General features: G+C 38.1%; 2 protein-coding genes and 1 long non-coding RNA gene across 11 annotated transcripts in view; 1 reads left to right on the top strand and 2 right to left on the bottom strand.

Moving 5' to 3' along the window:
• The window catches only part of MSANTD3 (Myb/SANT DNA binding domain containing 3), a 9,788-nt gene extending 4,290 nt beyond the window's left edge, over window positions 1-5,498 (bottom strand). The window contains exons 1-2 of one of the 5 annotated variants that reach the window (XM_027679141.1): window positions 5,136-5,311; window positions 4,178-4,264 (exon numbers count right to left, since the gene is read on the bottom strand). The gene's annotated coding sequence lies outside the window, so the exon portion shown is untranslated. The other 4 variants (XM_027679106.1, XM_027679121.1, XM_027679113.1 and 1 more) reach the window with 4 other exon arrangements.
• The window catches only part of LOC113965569, a 21,594-nt gene extending 15,065 nt beyond the window's left edge, over window positions 1-6,529 (bottom strand). The window contains exons 1-2 of the long non-coding RNA XR_003533574.1: window positions 6,348-6,529; window positions 535-542 (exon numbers count right to left, since the gene is read on the bottom strand). This is a non-coding gene — a long non-coding RNA (uncharacterized LOC113965569). The remainder of the gene's footprint in view (window positions 1-534; window positions 543-6,347) is intronic.
• LOC113965521 lies at window positions 5,553-27,633 on the top strand. Of its 5 annotated transcripts, none has more exons than XM_027679067.1 (17): window positions 5,553-5,646; window positions 6,863-6,947; window positions 7,833-7,901; window positions 8,391-8,421; window positions 9,487-9,546; window positions 9,852-9,932; window positions 10,140-10,276; window positions 12,079-12,201; window positions 13,753-13,795; window positions 14,918-15,037; window positions 15,841-15,955; window positions 17,964-18,009; window positions 18,317-18,376; window positions 20,807-20,914; window positions 21,940-22,036; window positions 23,038-23,238; window positions 26,378-26,755. In XM_027679067.1, exons 2-17 carry the CDS (start codon window positions 6,897-6,899, stop codon window positions 26,455-26,457), a joined length of 1,422 nt encoding a protein of 473 aa, XP_027534868.1. In that variant the 5' UTR covers window positions 5,553-5,646; window positions 6,863-6,896; the 3' UTR covers window positions 26,458-26,755. The 5 variants fall into 5 exon arrangements, with proteins under 5 accessions (XP_027534868.1, XP_027534879.1, XP_027534905.1 ...); XM_027679078.1 differs by lacking the exon at window positions 5,553-5,646 and adding an exon at window positions 6,215-6,240; XM_027679104.1 differs by lacking the exon at window positions 5,553-5,646 and adding an exon at window positions 27,529-27,633 and having other exon boundaries at window positions 6,510-6,947; window positions 26,378-26,497.

Genomic DNA, 27,633 nt, shown 5'->3' with positions numbered 1-27,633 from the left:
ATAAACCGACACTCTGTTGGTTTGTGTCTTTGTTTACGGGCAACAGTAAGAAGTTTTCTTTTTAAAGACCTGTCAGCTTGGTTCTTCCCTGAGCTCTGCCCTCCTTGTCTGACACCCAACAAGGCAACAGGATCCTGACCTGTATTACAATAAGGAGGAGAGGCATGGGTTGCAAGAAGACACAAAGGAATTATGGAGACTAAGTGCTTGGAAGGTACAGGTCCTTCACCCTTTACTGCTGAGCCTGCCTGTGTGGCACTTCTTTTTGCCTGCCCTGCTCGTCACTCTTGGGAGTGAACAGCCAGGCTAAAAAGAGTTTTGCCTTCTTTCAGTACAGACACTGCTATACACTTACATCACATCAACAACTGCCTCTCTTCTCAAGCCTTGAGAAGAGACCACGTGGTCAATAGGAAAAGGGTAGCTGATACCAGGGAGTTCTGCCATTAAAAAAAAAGGAAGAAAACAGTGTTGCCTTGAATTAACAACACACGACTATGCTGCAAAATGTATTTTTTTCTTTTATCTTTTCACACTCTTCCCTCTATTTGTTTTCACTATAACTGTGTAGCCCAAATTACTTTTATATTTTGGGCAGAAACTTCTGGATAATTAAGTAGGAAAAGGACAGCAATGCTGCCTTAGTTCACGTTTCTTCTGATTTTAATCATAAAACTCAAAGATAGAACATATATAAGATAATTGGTTCATATTCCTAACAGTCTAGGACTCTCCTAAAATGAATTTTCTGCTATTTTGCCCATTGTTTCACTGCTTGACCCTTAGATGAGCTCAGTTGGTTAGAGAATGGTGCTAATAATATCAAGGTCATGGGTTTGATCCATGTACAGGCCATTCACTCAACATTTGGACCCAATGATCCTTGTGGGTCCCTTTCAACTCAGAATGTTCTGTGATTCTGTGATACTTCTCTCATAACATTACTTGACGATGCACTAGATATCACCATCATGTTTCCTCTTTTCAATGTATTTTTCCTTAACTCCACTGCACTAGGACTTTCTTGTAATCCCTTTCCTCCAAACTACTCAATACTTATAGTTATTCTCACCTCATTCAGTAAAGGTAACTACTTATATTTATAAAGAAACCTGACAAGCTAATGTCAAAATGAGAACATGAGTCTGACACAAAAACAGCAGCTTTCTCAAGTAGCCCATAAAATGTGACAAAATCCAGCTCTCCCGGTTTCATCTGGGACAGTGTTCATTTTCTTCTTAGTCACTGGTACAGTGCTGTGTTTTGAATTTAGTATGTGAATAATGTTGATAACACACTGATGCTTCAGTTGATGCTCAGTGGTGCTTATTCTAAGTCAAGGACTTTTCAGTGTTCCATGCTCTGCCAGCGAGCAGGAGCACAAGAGGCTGTGAAGAAGCACAGCTAGGACAGCTGACCTGAACTGGTAAAAGGGATACTCCACACCATAAAATGTCATGTTCAGTGTATAAATGAGGAGGGAGTTGGCTGGGATCTGCCCATTGCTGCTCTGGGACAGGCTGGGCATCAGTCACCAGGTGGTGGGCAGTTGTATTGCGCCTCACTTGTTTCTCCTGAGTTTTGTTCCTCTCTCTCTCTCTCCTTTTCATTTCAAGTATTATTATATTTTACATTGTTTCAATTATTAAACTGTTCTTATCTCAACCCATAAGTTTTACTTTTTATTCTAATTCTCCTCCTCACCCTACTTGGGAGCAAGGAGTACTTCGTTGCTGGTCGGGGTTAAACCATGATACCAGCAAAACAAAGAGGAGTCAAAGAATAGAGGAGGCAATAGAACAAAGCCTGGAATAGCAAAACTGAAACAAAGTGAATAGAAATAAGTAATAGCCTAAGCCTAAGTTAAGTCAGTATTTAAGTTGTAGCCCTACTGAAAAAGGCAACAAACGCAGTTTGTACTTTCTGTCACTGCTCTACTGGGTAATTGCTGCGCACGTACGGACTGGGCAGGTAGAACCTATACAGTTGCTGGCTTGTCACAGTTCTGCTCTCTCTTACCAAAAGCTGGTGTCATGGGGACGTGGGAGAGCTGGAGTTTTTGCAGTAGGATTTAAGGGACTAAGGGAAAGCTCCATAGGAAACCAGACTTTAATAGTGCTACTGCTCACAGAACACAGCTCACAGCTTGTTTATTTTACATGAAAGAAAAAGGTGCAAGAAGGAAGAGAGCTGAGTGGATGAACCTAAGGAAAACAGTTTCCTGATTCAGTATTTCCTCCATCACGCTATATCAAGTTATTTTTTTTACGGTCTGTGAAAACTTAAGTCACCCCACAGGTTGGTGACAGGAATTCTTAAAAAGCTATAATCTCACAGAAAAAACTAAGCATAAGCAAAGAAACTTCTTTCATCACATACATACATCACATAGATATTATAATGTCTAGGTCTACTAGAAGAGAACAGCTGCTTCAGAAGTTCCTTAAATAAAACATAAATTAAGAAAAGAGAAAAAGAAATAAAGTCAGGAAGTTGACATCCTAACAAAGATACTGAAAACTGGCAACTTTGCTCCATGAAACAACTCTGAAAACATATAAAATAAAATAGACTATAATGGGATAGACTCTATCTACTAATCTATTTTACTTACATAGCTATTGTACCATTCCAAACCATTAAGCTGCTTTGGACAGCTGCTGAAATGAAATTCTTGGGACTAAATATTAGGGCTCTCTCTTAGCCTCAATTCTACCAAAAAATGGGATGAAATGCAGTCCCACCAGCAACTTGTAAGATCCAATAGCTTATGACCCTTGAAAAACCAAAATCAGAGACTCCACGTGACCAGAAACGGCTGATTCTACCTTCTGCTGACGCATGTAAATCTTATTTCTAGCTTTGAAAAGCTGTGAGAATCTCAGACAAAAAAATCATTAAGTGTTTGTGTGTAGAAAATTCCTTTAATTAGAGACACTGGATACTTTGGAAACTAAGTTCAAAAAGTTAAACAATGTTACTAGGACTTCTGGATTCCAGGTGCTAAGTATCTAGCTACATAGGTTGGCAGACACAACTGATGTCAGTAAATATCTAAAACATTTCCAAATATGACTTCATATATATTAAAAAATTATGTACTAGAATAAAAGCTCATTTTTCATGGATGGAGTCACAGCAAACTTAAGTATCACTTTCATACCACACTATCATTTATTTCTATTATTTTTACTGTGGTAGCACCTGAGATCCCCAGTCATAAGCTGAAAAAATAGGTCCTACACTGAGAAGAATATATCAGTCTTCTCTTCCCCTAATCATATTCCTAATATTTTTTTCCTACACATACACACTGTAACCATGTCCTTTCTGTGAAGAAGCCAGGATTATGATCTAGGATGCATAAAAGAACCCAAGAATTGGTGTGAGCAGTTTTATGCACTTACTACACAGAAGAGTTCTTGAAGATTCTTCTCAAGAATTCTTCTCATGCTTAGCCTGCTTGCTTCAATATTACAGCCCACTAGCAATTAGGTGAACAGAAAGTACTCTGAGATGTCAGAGAACTTAGTATGCTGGGAAGTTGCAGCAAAACACCACCATATATTTATATTCACCTCTTTTTCTTTATGCATATTAATCACCCTCTGGCAGCTCACTGACTCCTCTGCAGAATACGAGAAAGGACTCTCACAAGCCCACAGAATTTCCATTTCAAGGCTAAGAGATCCTTCCAGGACATATGCCCAGGATATAATTTAGTAGGTATGAATCTGTGTTGAAATTAAAGTAGTTTATGGTGTATAACTCATCCAGTAAACAGGATTGATTTATGTGGGTGCCTGAGGACAGCTGCAGAGTAAATTCTAAGAAACGAAGAATGGAAAGCTTCTCCCACTCTTACAGGTGCCTAGCCTCCAAGACACTTGCAGTAAGGAAGCATTTTATCCTATTTATCTTCCCCTGGCATGACTCAATTCACAATTTGCCTTAAAAGAAATCAGTGTTCTAAGTATTTGTCCTCTCACACAAACCTTTATAGCTTTAAGATAACAGAAATATCTCTCAAGCACTTTGTGCTGCTTTCTTTTAAAGACTATAAGGTGTGTGCTGTGATCTGCTGGAAGAATATCTTGAAAAAGAAATTACATAAGTTAAGAAGTGCACACATGTTCATAAGTATGTTATATATATATATTATTTTGCTTGCACACACCTAAACAGACACCCAAACTCCAATCAGTTGCAAAGAAGCCCTTCAGGTTGGCATGTATGAGCAGCATCTTCGGTCCATCAAATATTTCTTTTAGGCATAAGAAAATGCAGAGAGAATGTTATGGTGGAAGACTTAACTGAAATGTTAAGGTTACACTAACCAAACCCAAAGAAAATAGCAAACTGTGGTCACAGTGTGAGAATTAATTACATGTACCAATGCCAACAGAATTACTACCAGAAATAGTCAAGAACTGAAAAAAAGAAAATTTATGTATCCAACTTAAATTGTAGGTAAAGCTTCAAGCATAGTCAGTAATTAACAGCATTGGAAATCTATCATAATTCTGTCCTTTTCATCCAGTGTTTGAGGGTGAAAGAAAGGCACTGGAACAACCCACACTAGTCACAACAGGTTTATATTTCATTTGAATAACAGAACCAGCAGTAAACAGTTTTCCTCTTCTTCAAATGTTAGGTTTTCCTCACGGAGCTTCCATTAATGTTGCAGGCCTGACCCTGTCTACCTTGAGACTTGAAATCACTAGTTAATTAGGTGTATATTCCAAATATGAATCAGTTCTATACAGAAATTGTGTTTTAATCAGATTAAAAAAATCCCACCTCTTTGGGTGCTTCCCCCCCCCCAACGTTTTAATACAAATGAAGAGTTATCATGGATCATCCAGCAAATGAGCAAAACAATCTATTAGTAAAAATTCACAGTACTTTGCCAAAATTTCTCCTGTCGAATTTTATATACCAATACACGGAAACGTATTTTAAAAAAATATAGGATATTAGACTATATATACACAGAGATACATTTCAAGCGGGTCATCCCGCTACCTATGGAGGACATCCAAAGCACTTTGTGCACGCAAGGTAATGGATGCAGGTTGTTATTCCGAACGACTGCCTGAAATCCACCAAAAATAAGCATAATACAGGAATCCTACCAGACTCTCCCGCACCCGAACTTCTCAAACATTAACTCGAGCCTTGTGTGTTTTTGGGGTTTTTTTAATCTCCACGCTAGCTCCTCTTCTGCTGGAAGGAGAAAGGAGAGCAGGTCCCGACTCCACAAAGGCGGCCGCTCCACCCTGGGCGGGCGCGGAGGCTGCGGCGGGATCCAGGCGCATCCGCGGCGGGGGCGGCGGGCGCTGCTGTCACCCCGCGCCCGCGGGGACCGGCGCCGGCGGCGGGGAACAGCCCACCCTGCGGCCCCGCTAGCTCCCTCCGCCTAACAAAGCGCCTCTCCCGGCTCCCTCCCTCCCTCCGTCCCTCCTTCCCCGCCTCCCTCACCTCCCCGCCCGCAGGTCGCCGCCACCGCTCCCTCCAGCTCCCCGCAAACCCCGCGCTGGATTCCCGCCCCGCCGCAGCGCGGGCGGCGCGGCACCAGCCTCTCCCGCGGGACACGCCGCCTCTCCCGCACTGGGAGACACATCCCGGGGAACCCCGAGCCTGCAGGTGCGGCGGCGCTGCGGGGAGGCGGGTGCGGGGCGTGCGTGTCCGTGTGTTCGTGTGTGTGTTGTGGGGAGCGGCGTGCGAACACCCAGCGGCCGCCGGGAAGCGGGTGGACAGCCCCGCCTGCACCGGGCGCGGGCGGAGCTCCCGGGACGCACGCCCCTAGCACGGCGTCCCCCATCCCGCATCCCCGTCTCCATCGCACACCCTCATCCCGCTCCGCTCCGAAGCGCGGGATGGGTTCCCCGCCCCGGTGCGGCGGCCGCGGACCCAGCTCGGGCTTTACCTCCGACAGCGCCCGGCGCTGCGACGCTAGTCCTGCGCGGCAGCGCCCCCAGCGGCGGCCGCGGGCAGCGCGCCGGGGGAGCCGCGGCCGCTCCTCCGCCGCGCCTCGTCCCCGCCCGCCGGCGCCGAGATCCTGGTGCCCGGCGCCGCGCCGAGCCGTGACCCGGCACCGCGGGGCTCCCGCGCCCGGCGTGACGCGGCTCCTGCCCGCGGAGAGCCGCGGGAGCGGCGAGGAGTCACCCCCCGGCCGAGCGGCCGGCGGGCAGGAGCCGGTGCGGCGGCGGGGAGCGACGCCTGCCTCGGCTCCTCCGGGTACCGCCCGCTCCCGGGCCGCCGCCGTGACCTGGATTTCCCCGGCTCCGTGTGGCAGCAGGTGTCCGTGTTCTCCCCGGTGGGGCTGGAAGTGCCGGCAAGGACACGCTCACGCCTGGCTCTGCTCTTCGCGTAGGGTTTGGAGCTTCGGGCCGTCCCTCTCTCCTCTCTTTCTCCTTCCCTCTCTCCTTTCCTCCCTCGCCCCCGCGGCCCGGGTGGGACCGTGCGTCTCTTCCCAAAACCCGCTGTGTTCCCCTTGTGCCAGGAACATGGTCCGGGCGCTCCGTGCTGGCTGCTCCCTCTGTGTGTGTCATCTGTCCCAGCCCATACGCGCAATTCTATCCCAGGAAAGAAGGGGGAAGCTCTAAATGGTCCGGATTAGTTCTGTTTCAGGGCAATGTGCGTAATCTTCTGGCGGCTTTTATGTTTCCCGAGGGAAACCTGGAGAACAATTGTTTCTTTCCACGCTGTACTTTTGCTCCCAAGTTAAAAATAGGATCATTAGCCTGGAGATTTAAGGGTAGAGTGTAACTGAAGGCAAGGCACAAATTCCTTAAATAGGCGGAACAAAAATAAAAATGATTTTGTGAAGCTAAAACAATAGTTTGCAATCTTTCTGCAATTTTCCCAGTTTTTTAATCGTCTAAAGACTGAATATGGACCCTGAAACTGAGATAAAGAAGCAAGTAAACCCTTTCTACTGCAATGTAAGTATTCCTAATTTAAAATTGTAACTAATACAAAATAATTGTGGTGGAACAAAGTTGTACTAAACCAAGTGTGAACGTTTTTGGTTTCTTTTTCCTCTTGAGCAAAATTGATAAATAGCTCTGGAGTTGAAGTTGTTTTGCTGTCTTTGACTTGGATGTGTGTTAAGAACCAACTTATTAAAATGAATAATTTTAATAATATTGTATTTCTAAATAAGAGCATTCTTTTTAAAGTGGAAGATTAAACTGCAGCTCCTGTTCAGAAAAAAAAAATCCTAGTTTCTCTGGTTGTCAGATTTATTGCTATTGTTTTTAAGCATCTCGGGTTTTTCAGAGGAGAAGAAAGTAATTTGGACTGCCGTTGTTCATTCACATGATTTTAAACCTAGTCTGCTCCCATTCTAAACTGGCCCAGGCATAAACCAGCTGTATGGAAAGCTTCCTGAGTGAGGCAGGCCCCAAACGGATCAGAGTAACTGTGTTAATCTGGATGCAACACTGAGAACTGGCTCATCTTAGACAGGTGTACTGACTTGTTACAATTATGCTGTGCTTCTGGCTCAGACTCGTTTAAGAGTGTATGAGGAAGACGTTGGATCTGTCTTTACTTATCCACACACACAGAGAAATGTTATGAGGTGGCTGCAGAGTTCTGGAGACATCTGATATTTTTATGTGATGTGGAGATTCCTGTTCATTCCACTGTCTCGCAGGCTCATAAAGAAAAGTTCTGGGAGGCTGGTTTAGTTTGTCTTTGGAGGAATAGTACTTTCGTAGAACTTACCTATACTGACAGTTTGATAGTAGATCTGTTTTGATATCAGTGGTGTTCTATTTCTTTTTGTTTGTGTGCAATGCTGGAAATAATTCTCTTTGATCTAGATTTGCAAAATCTGGTGTGCTTCTGCATTAAACTTGCAGACTCACTTCCTTGGATTCAAACACAAGACGGTAAGATCAGTTTTTGAATGAACCTTTTTTCAGATTTTACAGATTTATTTAGCAATAGAATATGGGTTTGAAATCTAGTTTTTAATGTAGTCGTAAAACATACAGTTTTTACATATTTTACATATTTACATATTTAACTAGTTTTGCTGCTTTACTCTCTTGTTTATTGCAATAAAGTAGAACTTGGTTTTGTACATTAGTTCTGTCAGAACTAATGTAACAACAACTAATGTTGTAACAACATTTTCTGTCTAGTAAAGACAATACATGAGAATACGTGGCTGTTAATAAACGTAGAATGGAATTACTTAAATAATAGACAATCTCAGAAAAAAGGGCATTTGTCTTTTTCAAATTTCTGTTCACCTGAGATAGTCTATGGTGCTGGCGTTTATCTAACTTATTTTATAAATAATAAAAGCTTTTCATTGTTGTTTTTTGAATCTTAAGTATCTTTCTTCCTTGTTGGTTGATGACTTGGTAACTTAGGTTGAAGAAGCACTGAAAGCTCATGGCATTGGTAAGTGCAAGATTTTTTACTTCCTGCTGTGTTTTATGTAGGCATCTTTCTCCCTGCCCCAATGTCATTGTTTACGAAACAAACAAGAAAAAGACTTTCTCAAGATTGTACTTTAAGACCTGTCTTGTGTTCTTTAATGACATAACTGTCTAATGTTACATAAATCAATCAATAATATGAGCAAGAGGTATGCAAAGTTGATTAATAAGCACTAGCTAAAATACTAAAAATCACCTACATTAAAGTTTTGAGAAACCTTAAAGAATTCAAGACCTTAGATACCTTCAAGATTTAATAAATATTTTTAAAAACTATGCTTCTTAAAGCACATAGAAATGTATATACTTTATTTTTAAAAGAGATTATCAAAAATTTCTTAGATTATTTTAAATATCTTAATTAGTTGAAGCATAGTCCTTTTAATAGGTTTATTGTATCATTAAACCTTCCGTGGGTCATTATGAACTGGTCTAGTTCCAGAAGGAATGAAGATCCAACTATGCTCATAATTGTTTTCCTGCTTCGATTTCATGATGGAGCAAAATGTATTTATAGGTTTCTACAGTGCACTGCTCCTAGAATTTGGCTTGAAAGTCGCTGCCAAGTTATATGTAGTCATTGCACCTACCTAATCTGGGAATATTTTTTTGGACTGTAAAGGAAATTTAAGTGATTAAATATTTGGCAGCTGGATGCTGCTGAAATTAATGCCCTGAAATTACTGGATGCCCTGAAATGTTTAGAGACACTGAACTTGATTGATCTTCCTCTTTGCCTGCTTTGTTGAATTGCCTAACACTAAATAACTTTGTTATTGTTTGGTGTGAATGTTTTTTGTCCATCTTTTGCCAAAAAAAATCTCATAGCACATTCAAAACTAAACATAGCTTAGTTTTCTCATGTCAAAAAGCTCAAATAGTTTTCTTTAAAAAAAGTCTGTTATCATACCAAGTTGGTTTTTGTACTAACAATTTTATTTCCATTTCTGGGGTGGGGTTTTTTTCTGTTGTTGCTTGTTTGTTTGTTTTGTTTGGGATTTTTTGTTGTTTGTTTTTTTTTTTTTAGTTAAAACAGCCAGTGGCTCTGGGGAGCAAGTGAAAACACCTGTAAAACTTCCTGATTATGGTAAGAACATTTAATGCCCACCACCCCCCCCCCAAAAAAGGAAGAAATAAAAGATGTTGAGGTACAATATTACAAGTGGTGTCTAGACCTTAGCAGATCATTGGGAATTAGTTTCTGTTCATCGTATTTTCCATTTTAAGTAATATTTAAGTAATTAAGTAATACTTAAGACAATATTTGCAAGCTAAATGCTTTAAAAAGAGTGAAAATAGGATTGGGGGGATAATGTTTTATAATAATTGACTTAATTTGTGATGTGGGACCATGTCTGAGCAGGGATTCACTTGAATGCGAATTTCTTGCAGTGCACGCTGAGCCAGAGAGGTTTCATGGACAGACATTGGAAGAACAGCTTAATACATGTAAAGATTCAGAACCTGCACTTGGTGAGGGCTTTTAATACTGTAGTTGTTTGCTTGTGTGATATTTACCTTTAAAGAGAATGGATTAGTTTTTTAAAATGTAAAATTAGGTAATGTGTAATAAAATCTCATTATAGTTACACTGAGTAATCTTTTTCTTTAATGTCTCTTTTGGAACTAGCACTGATGATTTGTTTCCTAAGTTTTGTTTGTTTTTTTCTATTTATCCAGGGCTTAATTATATAATAGAGTACCGATCAAAAGACAATTTTCCTTTCCTCTATGAATGTCAACTGTGCTACTGTAAGACGGGACTGAATAACATGTTCATGCATGTTTGTGGTTCCAAGCATAGACTGGCATACCTGGTAAGTTCTTTTTGTTTGCTTTAATGGCATGATTTAAGGGGAGAATTTACTGGTCATGTTTTGATTAAAAAAAAACAAACACAAGATGTTATATGAGTTTTCCTGAAAATGTTTGTATTTGTATTGCAACTGTGATAAATAGACTTAAAATTCTTCTCACCAATAATGTGCATGTCTGTCCATTGCTTGACACTGAGTTTTTAGTTTATTCTGTTTTGTTTAACCAGTAATGCCAATAATGAAATCTATAGTTAAAATTGACTACAAGTAGGCTTTTGACCAATTTTTGTAATATCTAAAAGAAAGGGATCAATGAAGAAACTGTTCCATCTTTCAGATGCTTTAAAAGGAACATAATTATAAACAAACATGATACATATTAGATGGAGTTTGTGACTTGGAATCAGGGGAAAAAAACCCAACTTGTATTCTCAGTTTTGAGACTGGACAGTCTGTTGCCTGTTTTATGACAATCTGCAAAGTTCTCAAGGTTCACGTCAGCCCATAAACATTAAAACACACTAATTTTTTCAGCATGTTTAGAGAAATGAGGCTGTCCAGTCTTTGAATGTTTACTTGAGTGTATTTCTTTAGGATGGGCTTAAACCAAAACTGAGAAAGCAATATTCTGAAAGGTATCTTGATACTTTCCAATAGAAATTGCTCAAAGTTGATATTATATCCCACATATCTTAAAGTCATAGAAACCCGAGTTTCAAGGCATTCAAGGCAGTTTTAGAGCTAAAGTTATTGGGTGTACTGTGATGAATCTGCAGTGATGTCTTTCATAAATATCATGCTGTTTCTGGTCATTAATTCAAATGTACATGCTGAATTTTGATGTTCTCAGCTATCGTATTTCTTGTTTACTTTGAATTGTTTCCTGCAGTTCTTATGCTTATTCACTGCATCTCTGCTATATTCTTAAATACTATAAAAGTATAATAATTCAACAAAGATAACTTTTAAGTCATGCACCTGAGATAAATTAACCCTAGGCAAAGGAAAAGGCAGGAGACTAAATGACTAGAATTTGCTCTGCTGAAAAGGAGCTGGGGGTCCTGGTGGATAACAAGCTGAAGATAAGTAGTGTACCTTGGCATAAATGAAGGTTAACAGCAAGCTAACCTAAGATAAGCTAAGCAAGGGCATAGCCAGTAGATCAAAAGAAGGATTATTTCCCTGTCCTTGATACTTGCTAGGCCATATCCAGAATATTGTGTCCAGTTTTGTGCTACTGCAGACAGAAAGCTGTTGATGAATTTGAACAAGTCCACTGGAGAGCTGCCAAGGTGGTCAGGGGGCTGAAGCACACTTGTGCTATGAGGAGAAGTTAAGGTAACTGGCTTCATTCAGGCTGGAGAAGAAGAAGTGTCAGGGCCGTCCAGTACCTCAGGGCAGGTTACTAAGAAGGAAGAACCAGACCTTTTATGGAGATGTTTGGCAGGAAAATAAATTCAAACAGGGGATTTTCCTACTGGACGTACAGGGGTTTTTTGCTGTGAGGGCAGTCAAGCACTGGAGCAGGGTGTCCAGAGGGATGGGGGAATCTCTTTTTGCAGAGGTTTTTAAGACCCAAGTGGACAAAGCCCCGTGCAACCAGTTCAGCAATTAGTGCCAACCCTGTTTTGATCTGAAGATTTGGCTCCAGGCCCTTAAATTATTCTGTGATTCTATGCATAATCATTGTAATAAGTTCTGCTATGTATATGTGAAAGTTGATTTATCTCCCATGATTATTAACTCTGCTAGATCTGGAAGGAGTTGTGTGACTTAAGGATTTGCGTTTCCTTATTTTCTAGAAACAACATTATCCTGAGATAGCAGAATCTGATGAAATTAAGGGTAAAGGCTCTGAACTGAACAGAAAAGTTAGGCAAGTTGCATTAACAATTGAGAAGAAAGAAGGAAGAAAACAAATAAAGGTACACTTCTCAGAAGCTTCATATTTAATAAACAGAGAAAGTAATTTTTTCTGTTACAGTGGGCAGATTTGCTTTGTATGGTAGGAAAATCTTGCCATTTTAACCTTTATTACAGGTGCTTTTAGTAATTTTAGTAATTCCTCCAGGATTATTCTGGACACAATTTCCCATTGGTCACTGCCATCGTAAGTATTTCTCTTGTTTGAGATAATACTTATGCTACCTGGGTTTATAGAAGTAGGATTCTAGAGTGCACAAATAACGAAAAATATATATACTCATATAATCAATTCTCAGCTCTCTGTGTGTGTGTGTGTGTGTGTAAAATAACTTGCCTTACTTGGAAAGCTTGGAAAGTAGCTTTATGATTTTTCTCAATCAGTTTCTGCTTTGTTAGCACCTCATGGCAATTCTCTGGGGAGTCGTAAAATTTCTGATAGTACAGAGGCAAGTATGGGAATTTGCAGGTTGATATGAGATTAGAAGCAGTGCCATGGGATCTCAGGAGCACCATAAACTTCAATTCTTGAGGAGCTGCACCCTTAGAAGCATGTTTATGTGAAGATATCTTCATACTGCTTTCTGTTGATATTTACACCACAGTAGTATTTATAACAGGCAAAACTGCACTTGAGGTGTACCTTACCACACTGATTCATGACGAGCTTATTGAGGTGCCCAGTGTTCTTTATGGTATACATTAAATTTGTTTTCTCCATCACCTTCAATGTCTGTCAGCATCCCGCTTGATAAGCAGCATTTCTTGACAAGATCCCTTGCTAATGCTTCTTAATGTGCGTAGATGTCTCTTTTCAAAGGGGAGTTCACAAGGTTCCTGTGTTAAAGCTGGCTGTGTCCTGCCCATCTGAAAAGAGACCCGTGTTTCTTTCTGGGTGATACTATCAGGCCTAGGCTCAAAGATGAGAGCCTGCACTCATACTACTCTTTTTTGAAGAAAAACAAGTACAGGAGTATTGGAAGATCAAGTCAAGAACGAACGCTTTAGAAAGGGAGAGATTCAGATTATCAGATGTGTTCTATCTTTCATTTTTAACTTCTGCTTACAAAGAAGACGAAAACTGACTATCGGCAGCAACTTTTTCATTTGACCTACTTAAATTTCTTCTTGACTCAAGACTGTTTCATTTACTTGAGATTTATGTCCATGGATATAGAAATAATCAGTACCATCTATATTTTGTAGACTTTTCTGTTTTTCATGGTAGTTTCATTACATCCATAGCAAATCCATTCTTGATTTAAGGAACTTTTAAACAGAGCATGTATAACTTGGTTTAATTTTACTCCTGTATCTTCTGAAACCAGCTGTTAGATTTTTTTAATTTATTTTTTTTTAAGATCCAACAGAAATTTAATTGTGGTAAACAAGTGTTCAGGTAACTAACTTTCTGCTTTTTAGAATATCCATTAAGGGATTTACATGTATGTATTTTACACTACTTGTTATATATTCTTTAAAAAAAATTAAGCCTGATGGAATACCTATGGAATAATTTTATCCACAGAATAACTAATGGGTTTTATTTTTAGGTTGTTACAGATGCTCCAACAATGAGGAGGAGATGGCAAGAATGTAAGTGTGCTCAGTGGGATGTAAATTGTCCATTTCTAATTTGAGTAAACTCCTTTGATCTAAATCAGCTTGATTTAAGGATGAATTGAAATATTTGGTCAGCAATTGTGTACATTTATGTTCTAAGCTGCATTTTGGACAGTTTATATTGAAAATCTGATGGATGAAGAAGTTATTTCATTGTCCCCATAACTGGAGAGGACTGTTTTACATGGCTTTGTTCTCTCTCCATTTTTCCATTGTAGTTGCCTTCACTTCCCAGGGTCCTTTACCTATGATTTCTTTTTGTCTGGTAACTAATGTAGTCTCTGCACTGCCAGCTGCTCAGCAGCATTTTGGTGAATTGGGCAAAAGGAGCAGGTTGGAGCTCTATATATGTGCAATACAGAAAGCCACACAGAATTCTTAAGGCATAGCTATAGATGTTATCTGTGGAAGAAAACTCTCTGTTTTACTAGCCATTGATACTCACAAAATTGTAGGAATGTGGTATCTGTGAGAGTTTCCCACTCAGTTTAATCTTTTAAAACTCATTGTAGTACAATGATGGACAGACAGTATGGTTGCATGCCACTTCAGGAAATGGCTAAAAATTGCTACAAGACCCTCATTCTTAGACCTGGATAAAAAATAAAGATTTGAATTAAACTAATGTACTTAATTTTAAGGTATATTAGTATGTAAATGGTATCTTAAAATAACTCAATAGAAGTAATGAGATGATTTAGATTAGCAGTGTCATACTCTGAAGAGGAAAAATAGCAATTTTGAATCTAGGAAAGTGGTTTGAAATAAGTTGAATCCTATTCAAACTACATTTCTTGACTGTAACCTGATGGTTAATGTGTCTGATTTTGCAGGTGACTGTGCATTTATAATATTTACATATTTTAAGAAATGTGTGGATGTAACTATAACCAGGGTATAAAATATTCAAAACTTTGTTACTAATTTGTGGTTCATATTTAATATACTGTCACATAATAATGCTTATAAAATTATTCTTTGTGTTTGTAACTACTATTGCACAGAAACAGAGCTAGTTGAAATTGAAGTGCAGTTTTAGAACCCTCCTTATCAAGATCATGTCCATTATGCTACATTTCAAGCATGTTTGTTTAGATTTTAATGCAGATGACAGCCCTTCAAAAGCTAAAGTTCAGTATGTGGATGCATCGCTTAGTAATGCAGAAAAAGCAGACAGTAAAAATACAGATGGGAAACTGCCAGACCCCATTCAAGGTAAGAGGAAAAATTATTTTTTTATTACCTTTTTTTTAACTTTCACCAGTGCATGAATTATTTACTCTGTATGTGCCTATTTATAACTTCCACTATTGAGGTATAGAAGATGAATTTGCACAGTGTGTGGATGGGCTTGGGGTCTTTGGCAGAGGAAAGAATAATCTCAGTGTTTGCAAAGAAAACAGTCCTGTTTTACTTAACATTGCTGGATACTTTAGAACAGAAACAATACAAAAGTCACAATTAGAAATTTTTACTGTGCGTATTTTTGGAGGGTGGGCACAGACTCTTTTTGGGCATATAAACTGTTTTTTGATGTCAAGAAAAAAATAGAAACAGCTGCATGCCAGACTGTTTAGAGCACAAGAAGAATAAAAAGGAAATAGGATTTTCTCTTTTTTTTTTGAATGACATCTAAAACATTTGACTAATGCTTATTGTCTTGAAATCAGAGCCAGATATAAATATAAAAATCAGTGAACACCATATAACTGAAGAAGCATCAGAAGTTGCTACTTGGTTATAGACCTAATGTCAAAAGTGAGATTAGGATTCTGTCTAACTGCATTATAATTGCTCTCATTCAGAATATTTCTGATCAGAAATACAAACTTGTGGTTCATGATTGAACCAAATCTTTGATTTTTAGGCTCAATTTTTATTTTATTTCTTCACAAGATATCTTACTTTCACCTTCAGGTTTTATTGATGCTATCTTTAAAAAATATCCTAAACAAATAGTCCTTTTAAATTAAAATATTAGGAAAACATCACTTAATATACTGTTTTTATTGTTTTAGATGGAAATAATGTTCAAGAGGAGAAGGAAAAAAGTCAGAAAGGACAAGCAAAACCAGATGAGGAGGTTGAACCTAATAAGGCTATTGAAAGCAGCAAAGGCAACAACTCGGAAAGGTAAAAGAAACAAAAGAATCCACCGCCTCCAAAACCCTTTAAATTTACTTAAAGAAAAATGTTGTAGATGATAACTTTCTACATTGGATTTGCATAATAGTAAAATCCTTTTCTGCTCAGCTGTAAACTTCTCTCATCAACAGAAAACCTGGTGTACGTAAAGTTACCTCACATTTTGCTCTGGATGCAACTGGGCTACGTATTTAACTATGTTATCCTTAAGGTATAATCATCATGTGCTGCTCAAAACATTCAAAAAGAATGTTTCCTCATGGTTTAAAACCACCTCTGTTATGGGTTTGTCAGAAAATTAGGGTGGTGTATGAACTGATTTTGGAAGGGAAAGATAATCAGTAGATAGCTGTAACAACTGGGGTTCATCTTTACAAAAGATTTCATGGAGGGACAATAAGAAATATTGTGTTCTAAAGTGGTGAAACTGTGGTTGCTGCTTGTAAGCATCTTATTAATAACAGTATTGTGAGTTCATTTTAAACTATCAGCCTTCTTGTGAGGAGGATATCTCCAACATCAGTCATCTTTGTGTAATAGAAGGAGCCACAGGAAAGCATCCAATAAGGTATATACATGCATCAAGCCAAACATAAGACTTCTGTTCCAACAATTAGTTCTTTGGTTTTGCTCTTAATGATGTTCTCTTCGATATTTTTTAACTTTAACCAGTAATATCTCTCCCAGACGTGGAGGGCTAACACCTTTGTCTTGTTGACTGTTACCCAGTAAAATGTTGTTCCTGAAATATATTTTTGAAGAACTTTTGCTTCTTTCTGGTGTAACCATTATGGAAAAGGATCAATTGAAATGACATTCAAGTCCAGGTTTATGAGTCTTTGTGTTTATTTATCTGGCTTTCAAATAAGTTTAACAAGTCTGAATCTGGAAAGTACACTAGTATGTGAAAACTTTAAAAATAGGGAACTAATAAAAGCTCAGCTATGCACATCTGGAAATGCTGCTGTCTATTTCTACCCAATACTGGTCCTCATTGTGCAGTCCTGTACTTTAAATTTTAAGAACAGCATCCTTTGGAAAATCAGTCAATGTTATTCTTTTAATCTGTTTCAGATAGATCCTGAGTAACTATGAGCAGCCAGGGGTTTCAGTGAAAGACTGATTTGGAAGTCAGTTACTAAATTAGGATTTCAGCTGGTTCCTTTACTGTTTATTTTTGTGAGACTATTGAGAGATGTGAACTCAATATATAGTTTCTTAAAAGGAATAAGATCAGATTCTCATCAACAGCAAGCTGTCAAATGGTGCTTCCACTTAAAGATTCTGCAATATCTGTCGGAGAATTTCTGACTCCTTATTTCTTTGCAGTTAAGTTCTGAACAGTCATCTGAAGGTGGAAATTATTTTATAGTCATCTGTTTTTACTACACTTTTGATTCCTAAGAAAGATTTCAAGAAAGAGGAGAGCTTAGGCTTGGCAGTCATGTGTTTTTGGTTCATTTAAGAAACATTCAGCCACCCTCAGACCTGGTTCCTGGGCTCACAAAGGGGTGGAATGTATCTATAGTAGTTGTAATTGCAGAACAGCACAAATATGGGTTAGTAACATTTATCCAGTATTTGTGGGGCTACATTGTAAAACATTTCTTTTTATGGATGAATTTTTGTAAAGGCAAGTTTGTGAAGTGCTGATAAAAATCATACTGTAATTAGGAGCCTTGTCTTTCTGCAATGTGTACAAAAATCTTACAGCTATTACTACCAATGTCAAACTTTTTTATTAACTCTAGGTTTTTAAACTTATGTGCTAGCTAATCACACTAAAAAAAAAAGGCAAAAAATGCATAAGTAATTTTTATTATGATATCTGGGACCACTGGGATTTCTCTACGGAAATAGCTGACCTTTCTTTTAGAGTGTGTTAGAACTACTATAGTAGTAGTGTGTCAGGAATTTAAACTGATTATCAGTTATTGGCTGGCTACACATTTTTACTGGATCAATCAACTGAATGTTTTATTTATTCTATTTTAAGGTGTGAAACCAATAAACAATCGCAGGAAGAAAACAAGGGAGTTGAGGTGAATATTTTTCTCTAATGGGTTGCTCCAGTTTTCAAATAGTTGAGAAAATAATTAATATATGATTGGCAGTGGTGCTTAATTATTCAAATTAACAATATTATTGACAATAAATTAGCTACAAGTTATTAAGCCAAAACTATTAACAACAAGGCTTTTTCCTACTTTGTTATGAAAGCCTATGTACACATTTCATATAAGCACAATCAATTAGAGCAAGAATTTTAGAGTAACCATAATTGTTGCTGCTTAATTATATTTACTGCACATAATAGATCTCTGGACTTCTTTTTTTTATGTTAAACAGCAACAACTTACAGCAAATCCTGAAGAATTCACTAGTCAAGAAGAACTTTTGGGTTATTTGGTGAGTGTTAAATCTTACCTTGCAATGTATTTTTGGAAAAAAAAAAATAAATCACTGATCTGCTAAATCTAAAATTTAGGCAGTCTGGTAATCCAACAACATATTTTGTCAGAAGGCAGGATTCAGAATAAAAGGAATGTCTCTGAATTTTTAATATATCTATTCATTCTCAAGTTTCTAGATGTAGTTTTTGCCAAGTACTAGTTTGCTGTCAGAGGAATGACTTGCCCTAATGAAAATTAATACATTTTTCTCAACTGTAGCTTAACTTCACTCCTTAACTACATGCTTAAGTAAAATGACTTTTTAATTTTTTTTCTCCTTTTTTTTCATAACTGGTCTGTGATTTTCAAATGAGGAATTTGGAAAGATGTAATTCAATAATGGAAGGAAGCAGAATGAAGATAAATATATGAAATATGCAGAAAGGAAAAAAGCAATTTTTAAGAAATAAAATGCAAGTTGTATATTTAAACCAAACCCTCCCCTCACCCAAACCCCATAAACTACAAAAACCTGCCGATTCCCTCTTTCTGTAAAGTAAGTGGTAGAACACCAGAATTCTGTTCAGTTGTTGAAAATATGTATTATGTACACATTCACAGAAGTGATACAAGCAATAAGAGTGGAAAACTAGCAGTTGCCAGTTGTTAGATGTATCAACAACATTCAGGTCTCGCATACAGAAACCTGATTTTAATAAAAGCACCAGTGACAAACTACGAAAATCTTTACTGGTAGCTGTCGTAGGGTATCTGTTGGTAGGTCTTGGTCCATGGGGGAAAGAAAGACACACATGACGCACAACAGGGTGATGAGACAGTGAGATGTCTGCCTGCTCAGTGTAGCAGGCAGCTTTTATTGAGATCGCTCCCTTCAACTTTCTCACGCATACAATACAAACGTATTCTTGCAAAAACATTTAGGCATGCAGCACCTGCACTCAGCCAAACAGCTTTAACCTTGTACTCTTTATAACTCAAGGCTGTGTCTATGGAAACTATCTAATTAGCTCCACTGTTCCCATGGAACACGGCCTAACACTTTGCAATACCTCAAACCTCTCAAGCTTCAATTGTGGGGCTGCGACTTCACCCCACAGGTAGCTGCTGTGTCTGAGCTACTGCATGGTAATTTAAGCACTACTAACTATCATAAAATCTTTTTTCCTCTTTTTTATGGGGAATTATTAGGTGTAAAGGTTGCACCTTGTTAATAAAACTGGAATTTGTTTTGAGGTATATTCTTGCTCAGTATGATTGTCCTCCAAGAATAAAAGGACTGTTGGGAACATGATTGGAACAATGTTCTGTTTTGGAAAGGTTTTTTTTGAAATTGTTTAATATTAGCATCTACAGTCATATACTGCACTATATGTTTCTATTACTGTTGGATTCAAAAGGCTTCTTATGTGGTGGATACAAAAAAGATGCAAGTGGTCTTTTTAGACTCTTTTTGGACTTGCTGTTCATATTGTGAAAAGTTATTCAAATATTATCCTTAGTGTATACTTTTTTAATTGTGAAAATCAGTATGCTGAGCATACTATGAAAATACTATGCTGAGATTTGTCATTAAAATAATCATATTTCTTGTATTACCTCAGCAAAGGTATATAATTGCCCAAATTTAATCTTTTTCCACCTAGCTTTTGACAAGATTTTCATTAAATAGAACTTGTGCAAACCAGGACAGATAAATACTGTTAGTGTTAAAAATATAACCCCTGTTATGCTGTCATATAACACACTTAATGCTAGTTTTTTATTACTTTTTTCCATTGTCTGGAGTGTCCGGAAGACTGGATTGTTAGGACAGACCTGTAGTTCTGTTACATTGTGCCCAATGCAAGTGTTTTCAGCAAAACTGAAAAGAGGATGACACATGTAGCCCTCTCTATGAGCACTGTTGGTCATACAACTTGCTCCCTACTAGAGCTTCATGGCTTCAAGACTGCTTTTTCTTTAGGCTTTTGGGGAAGAAGGTTGGTGTAAGGCAAGGCAACTTTTAAATTCAATAGCATTCTGGATTTTTGCTACTTTCTAGAGAAATGGGTTATGACTATATTGCCTCAGGGAATGTGTACACATTCATTTGTATGCAGGTATCTTGGGAAAAGATCAAAATACTTATAGAAAGGCATTATCTTCAATATATTTCCAGGCATATTCTTGGGTTGTTCCTCTTCAAAGGATTGTATTGGGTAGCAGCAGCTTTCTTCTGTTAGGATTCTCTTTCATTCCACTTCCCTACCCCCAATTTATGGGATTAAAAATAAAAACAGTATTTGCTTCATAATTTCAGCCATGTTTGACAGAAGGATAAAGACATAAAGAAAATGAGGCTCCTGCAGGTTTGTTTATAAATTGTGATCCTTCAGTCTTTCAGAGGGAAAATGTATGTTGGTTTATTTCTTTTTCTTTCCCCTAGCAAAGTTTTGAGATACTGAATGAAGATGATGCTTCATTTATCCTGAAAGTTACACAAACTCTTACAGATGCACTGGTGGAATATCGTCAGCAGAGTGCATCAAACAAAGTAATGTGGATTTTGTTTTGATTTTTTTCTACAAATCTGTAGATTCCTGTGATTATGCATTTTTATTATTATAGATAGTTCAATGAAACAAAATTGCTGTGGAGACAGTGTTGTAAGTTTTGTCTATTAAATATGCAAATTTTGCTAGTGATGATAGGATAAAATTTTAGCTTTTCTGTTGAGTAGTCTTAATAATTTCTATTCAAAGGTGCTTGCACTTTTCTTGTTTTTAATAAAAATCATCTTGTCTCTTGTTTCCCCATGCTTTTCCTTACATCTAAGTTTTTCTGCTATTTTTGCCCCTTTTAACTTAAGCTTTTCTCATCTCTGAGAAAGACAGTCTTGTTCTGTATCCTGTTTCTGTTCCCAGCTTTCACTTTGTTCACCACGTACTCAAGCATCATTGACATCAATTTTCTTTTTTATGCAACTTTTGGTCCTACTCTTTGGACTGTTCTCTTTGAGTTCTTCTTCCACTATTAGAAACCCAGTTTTTCCCCCTCTCTGCTATTATTTTTTACTGAGTTGTCTTTACATAGGTGGTACATATGGAGGTGTTTTGAGTACTTCTTTGAGGCTGCTGACATGTTACAAAACAATCAAGTTCTGACTGAAGTAACTTTTAACTCACTAGTTGTAGAAAACCAAAATGTTTTCCCACATTAGGCCTTGTTAGTATTCTAAACTGTGATCTTTCAACTGGTAATTTTTTAACTAAATCTTTTGAGTGTAAAATGCTATCTTTTTAGACCTGACAGGTTGAGAACTAGGCTCAATAAGTATCACTTCATCGCCTAATACAGAGCTTTTTCTGATGCAGAGAGATACCATGGGCAATGTATACACAGAAGTCCATTATCAGCCCTATGATTTTCAAAGAAATACTAGATTTTTCAGATTTGGTAGCTGAAATACTGGTGTTTTCCTTGGTTTGTGATAATTAAAAAATATACTAGTTCCTAATTTCAAGAGACTGTCCAGATGACATTCTGAAAACATCTTTCTTTTTTTTTCCAAACTCATAGGACCTCTTAGATGCTGAATATAATGGAGAAGCAGCATTGGAATGTTCCACAGAACAGTCTGACCTGACTTCAGCAGATGTTAGTGACTCTGATACTGGTAATGTTGGCTTTGCAATCTTTAATGTGCTTTGATCTTAACACTGAACCTTGCATAACATGAAACTTTTTTCCCCACTTCTCTAGAAGCAGAGTTTAAAGGCAGAATAAAGCCGGAGTCAAGTAGCATAAATTAATTGGTTTGGGGTGGTTTTTTTTCCCATCCTCTACAAATATTAGAAAGGGAAGACTATTAAAAACACTGATCCTACTTAACTGTAGGATTTGATGGAGAAACTCAGTTAGTGTCAACTCTGATTTTCTTCTGTTCAGAGGCAACTGTTTCTAAGGAAACTTTCAAAGTTTCTCTGGCTTTTTTTTCCTTCTCTCACAATATTTCTTTCCCTTCTTGTTGGAGAAGATGCTTACTGCAGGTCTAGTCAAATTGATAGGTTAGTGGAAAGAAAGTTATGTTGTATAGGATGGATAATTCTCTTTAATACCTGAATACTGCAGCTACTTGGCCTTAGAACTTCTGATTAAATTTTTCAAAGAGTCCTGGATTTCTCTGAGGTCAATTCCCTTTGATATAAACAAATGGCTATTTTTCTCAAATATAGGAATTACAGTCACGTGCTTGGAAAGGCAAGATACCCAAAATACTAGTGAGGTTATTTTGTATGATTTTTGCTGTATAGTGTCAATTTTCTGTTTTTTCTAGGAAGTTTGGCTTTTGAAAACCTCAGTTAATACAATGCTCATAACAAAAATCACAGTGACTTACAGCAGATGAGATTTGAAACTTTTACTCCCTTTTTGTAAGCATAATGCAAATAGCTTTCACCTGCCTCCCCACCCTTGCTTCTCCAGGATTTTCCATAAATGGAAAGCATTCCTGACTCTTGGTTGTTTGAAAATGTAGCAGTCAGATGTGAACCTTACCAGCAGTGCTGCTGTGCCAGACTGGAAATGCTTGTTTTGAAAAGCCCTATTTAAAGAAACTCATAATGAAGTCTCTTCAGAATCTTCTCTTACTGAAAAACAGTATTTCTCTTCTTTAAGACTATTCAAGCAGCCGATCAGCTAAACAGTCCTTACCAGTAAATGGAGAAGATGAACCCCAAAACTTTTCAACTGGCTCCTCAGACACAGCATATGAGAACAACGTCACAACTGAATTTTTGAACAGTGTGAGAAATATGAATGTTGAGGAAGTTACTGCTACTCTACACAAAATAGCAGCAGCAAATCCAGCTTTCAGAGGTAATTCACATATGCATGCATACACACACAAAAATTTATATAAAAATATACATAACATATTTTGTTAGCTCTGTGAAATAGTAGGGACTTAGATGGGTCAAAGAACTTTGAGGTATTAAGGAGGGCTGAAGAGACTTATTTTTTCCCCCCTTTGATTTTTGCAGGTTCCAGTTTAGGAATGGTAATTCAGGATGATTGCCTTCCCGTAAGGGCATCAGTAATTGCTGAATGTTTTGAAAATTCTTTTCTCATTTTTGCACAGTAATATTTGCATGATGAGAGACAGTAAACTAAAACCAAGCATATTGTTATTAGAAAAAAGTGGAATCATTTGCCTGTGCTATAAGTGGGAAACACTGGTTTTGTTAATACCAACAGCAAAGAAATTTTTACTAACAGTAAAAACTTTACAGTTCTTGAAGGAACTGTATTTGCACAGTAACATAGAAGTAACAGTGAATCAGAGACAAGTAGTCTTTCTTTTGCTTACAAGTTTCTAAAAAGTTTCAGCTATTAAACCTTCCCAATATCTTCAGTCAACCACTACCCTTTCTTCAGAAGTTTCCCATGTACATTTTTGAGCTTCTCAGAGTGTGTTTAGAGTCATAAAGGTTAAAAAAAGAACACTGAAGATGAGTACATTGTAGGGAAGTTGAAGATATTCTTTGCCTGAGTCCTCACTGTGTGGAAAGAACTGGAGAGACTGCGGTCTGTGCCATAACCACTCATGGGGTGTCTGTGTGTGCACACAACTTAGCAGAGTACCTGTTTGGAATGGAAGTTCTGGAACAAACTGGCAATATAAAACCATGGAAGTAGCAAACTGTTAGAACTCTTCTCTTCCAAACAAAATGTTGAAGTTTCTGGTGGTAGTAATTTCTCCCATGAATCTTCCTTTGGAACCTGAGAATTTGTGGGTGGCAAATATGATTCTCTTTTGTGGTTTTGTATTTTTTATAGGGGGTTTTTTTGTGTGTTGAATACAGCTGCTTGCTCACCCTCCCCCACCAGCCCCCCTGCAGCTGAGCAGGAAGGAGAACGGGGGGAACAAAAGTGAGAAAACTCATGGGTCATGATAAGGACAGTTTAATGAAGGGAAAGTGTAGGAGGGAACAAGTGATGCAAAGACAATCACTCGGCACATTCCACAAGCACACTGATGCCAAGCCAGTCTCTGACCAACAGCCACCTTGGGAGCCAACCCAACCTCCTTGCCTGCCCAGGTTTTATTGCTGAGCATGATGCATGGAATCCCTTTGGCCAGTTTGGGTCAGTTGTCCCAGCTGTGCCCTTACCAGTCTTTTTCCAATTCCCAGACAAATCACTGGAGGAGTGCAGAGTGAGAAAGAGAGAAAGCCTTGACGTTGTACAAGCATCCTTTGCAATAGCCAAAGTAGGGGTATGTTATCAACACTGTTTTGGCTACAAATCCAAAGCACAGCACCATACAGGCTGCTCTGAAGAAAGTTAACTCAATTCCAGACAAAGCTGGTACAGGGTTCCAGGTGATCTTTGTAAGTGTCAGCTTCTATTGAGCAGGTGAATAGAAACTGTTTAGAGAAACAAGGTAGGGATTAGTGGACACCTGGACAAATGCGATGTGCTTAGAGTGGCTAGTGGGGAATAAATATGGTTTTTGTGATAAGAAAAGCCTGCTTACAGACTTTCTGGAGTTGTTTGAAAGGGGTCAGCAAAGGAGTCAGATAAAAGTGATCCAGTTCATGTAGCCTGTTTAGAATTCCAAGAAGCTTTTGACTCTAATCAGAGGCTTTTAAGGGAACTAACTGGCTGTGGGAAAAGAGGAAAATCTTATATTGTTTAAATAATAAAGAGATAGCAAGTGGGCAATTATCTTTTACAATGAAAAGAGGTTCCAGAAGAGAATCGTGGACCTGTGCTGTTTCATATTTTTACAAATGACCTGGAAAAAGGCATGAGTGTCTGGATGACAAAATTTTGTCAAATGTGAACCAGTTAAAAGTGTTGGTTGACCTGAAAAATTTCAAAAGCTTCTCATCGGATCAGTAGAAGTACCACCTTGTCAGTCAGAAGAATATGTTCAATACAGGGAATTAAGGAAAGAATGGAAATAAAGAGGTGGGAAGTCATTTTGCTATTGCATAAACTCATGCTTTGCTTGTATCTGGCATAGGGCAAAGGGTTTCCCTTATTTCAGATAAAGGACTTCACTGCTGCAAAAGGTTTAGAGACAGCAATAAAATATGCGAATATCTTCCATATAAGTAGATGCAATAGAAAGCTATGACGCTTTTCGGCCTGGAAAAGAGATGACTAGGATGCTGTAACAGAGATTTGTAAAATCATGAGTGGATGGAGATGACAGACAGGACTGTGTTCTTTCCTATATAAACTTGGAGTAGTGTGGGACTCCAGCATGGACAAGAAAAGATGGTTCTTAGTGCAGTGGTAAGTGGATGATCTATGAAACTCCTAGCAGAAGGATACTGTGGATACAAAAATCTTACATGTTTCCTTGTTTTCCCTGTCTGGCCCAGACCGGGCAAGTGTTTGGAAGAGAGTACTAATGAAAAGTTTACCATATCAGACTTTCCTCAGAAAATTTCCTGAGCTGAAGACGATCTGAGATGAGGAGAACATGGTATTCCCACACCCTGCCAAGTGTCAGGCACAATTGTCCTGCTTTTACTCTTCCCTTAGCATTTGGTTATGGGTGCTGAATGTTTATTATTGCCACTTAAACAGTCCCTATGTTTCTTCTCCTCTCACCCTCCTGAAGTTATGGGCATTAGTTTCATCAAAGCGACATGGCCTTTTTGCTTGTGTTCAGAGGACACTTTAACTTATTGTTACAGCGACAAAATCAAGCACTTCTGGTCATGGTTTCCTGATTATCAGCTGCAGATCTTTCAAAGCAGGGGTAGAGGGGCAAGACAGACTCTTTAACTGAACCAGTACAGCTGTTCATAGCAATATCCAGTTACAGTTTCCAGGCACATTTTGGTTGTTTAACAGTTAAGGTATTTTTCATTTAATAAGGAAAGATCCAAACTCACCTCAGCATCTAAATGTTTCCATATAAATTGTGGGTTTAAATGAATTTTATAATAAAATGGCTTATTTTCTGGTTTTTTTTTTGGTTTTTTTGCCTTTAACTAAGGAATTGATATTCCGAATGTTATAAGGATCCTGGCTGAAAGTGGAACTTTGAGGAGGCCAAGCAACGGCAGCACACAGTGACACGGTGATTAACAGAGTTAATATAGCAATGTTTATTTCTGTAAGTTTGTTGTTTTACTTAATGAGAGCTTAACAGAGTTGATTTTATTATGTGTAGGTTTTGTACAGTGTTATTTTAATTAAGTTAATAACTTAGGTTTGAGGTTCTTGTTATTTATTTCTCCATGTAGCTGAAACTTCTATATTATGGAAAGGTTGTAAAGCTCCTGTTCTTTCTTTCCATGTAAAACATATTTTTAAAACAGGCAACTTGTGTTTTTCAATATCATTAAATACATCAAGTACATTGAGAGTCTGATCTTTTCTTATTGTTGGTTCTTTTACAAGGAGTTATCAGCAGAATTAACTACTGCAGTCAGCAGTACGAACTAATCCTACAGCGTATACTCAGAAGTTATTCCCTGTGGCTGCTGGGCCTCAAAATCTTTTGTAATCAAAACCCCTCTCCCCTATAAGTGTTATGAATAGGTCTCCACTTTTTTAAAAAATAAAGATTAAAAATAATAATAAAAAGTCAGTGCTGTCAGTCTAGTTCTGAGTTGAGAAGTGCCTGGATTATAGCAAATTTAGGGAGCCCAGATAAAGCCTGGAAGCTTTAACAAAGTCAAAAGAAGTTGGCTATGCTTGAAAATTCATGAATATGTCCCAAGAGATCTAACTAGACTCTGGTTAAGAGGCACTGATGTGGTAGCAAAAGTATCTTCTGTCATCTTTTATTCCACGAGTAGGAGAAAGAAATGAAAGCTGGGTTATTCTGTCCTTCAGGCTCTTAACGTGAGCTTTTTTCCAACTAATGTACTGGTGGTTTTGACTGAACGTAAAGGTCTATGTATTAATGGCTTCTACTTTTGTAGGTGGTGAAAAAAAGTTTTGGATGGTTATAAATTACTGTGCTTAAGAAAAAAATATTTTTTTAAAGTTAAATTGTGTAATTAAAATTTGCTTCCTGCTTGTGATGTTGGGTAGCATTCAGTGGTTCTAATTAAAGCTCTTCAGCTTTGCAGCCAAATGCTGGTATAATATAGACATGCTGGGGCCAGATGGTAAATGAACCTTTTAATCTTAACTTAGTTTTTTGGAGATCTGGATGGAACTGAGAAGCCTCATCCTGATGGTTTCACATCTTTATGTCATGGAATGCAAGATGCAATAAAACTGAAGTAACAGAGAAAGCAG

Source organism: Neopelma chrysocephalum, unplaced genomic scaffold, assembly GCF_003984885.1.
Source record: "Neopelma chrysocephalum unplaced genomic scaffold, ASM398488v2 Primary Assembly neopelma1_22b, whole genome shotgun sequence".
In the NCBI taxonomy this organism is placed as follows: domain Eukaryota; kingdom Metazoa; phylum Chordata; class Aves; order Passeriformes; family Pipridae; genus Neopelma; species Neopelma chrysocephalum.
Note: the sequence above shows the minus strand (reverse complement) of the source record. Positions and strands in the feature narration are given on the sequence as shown.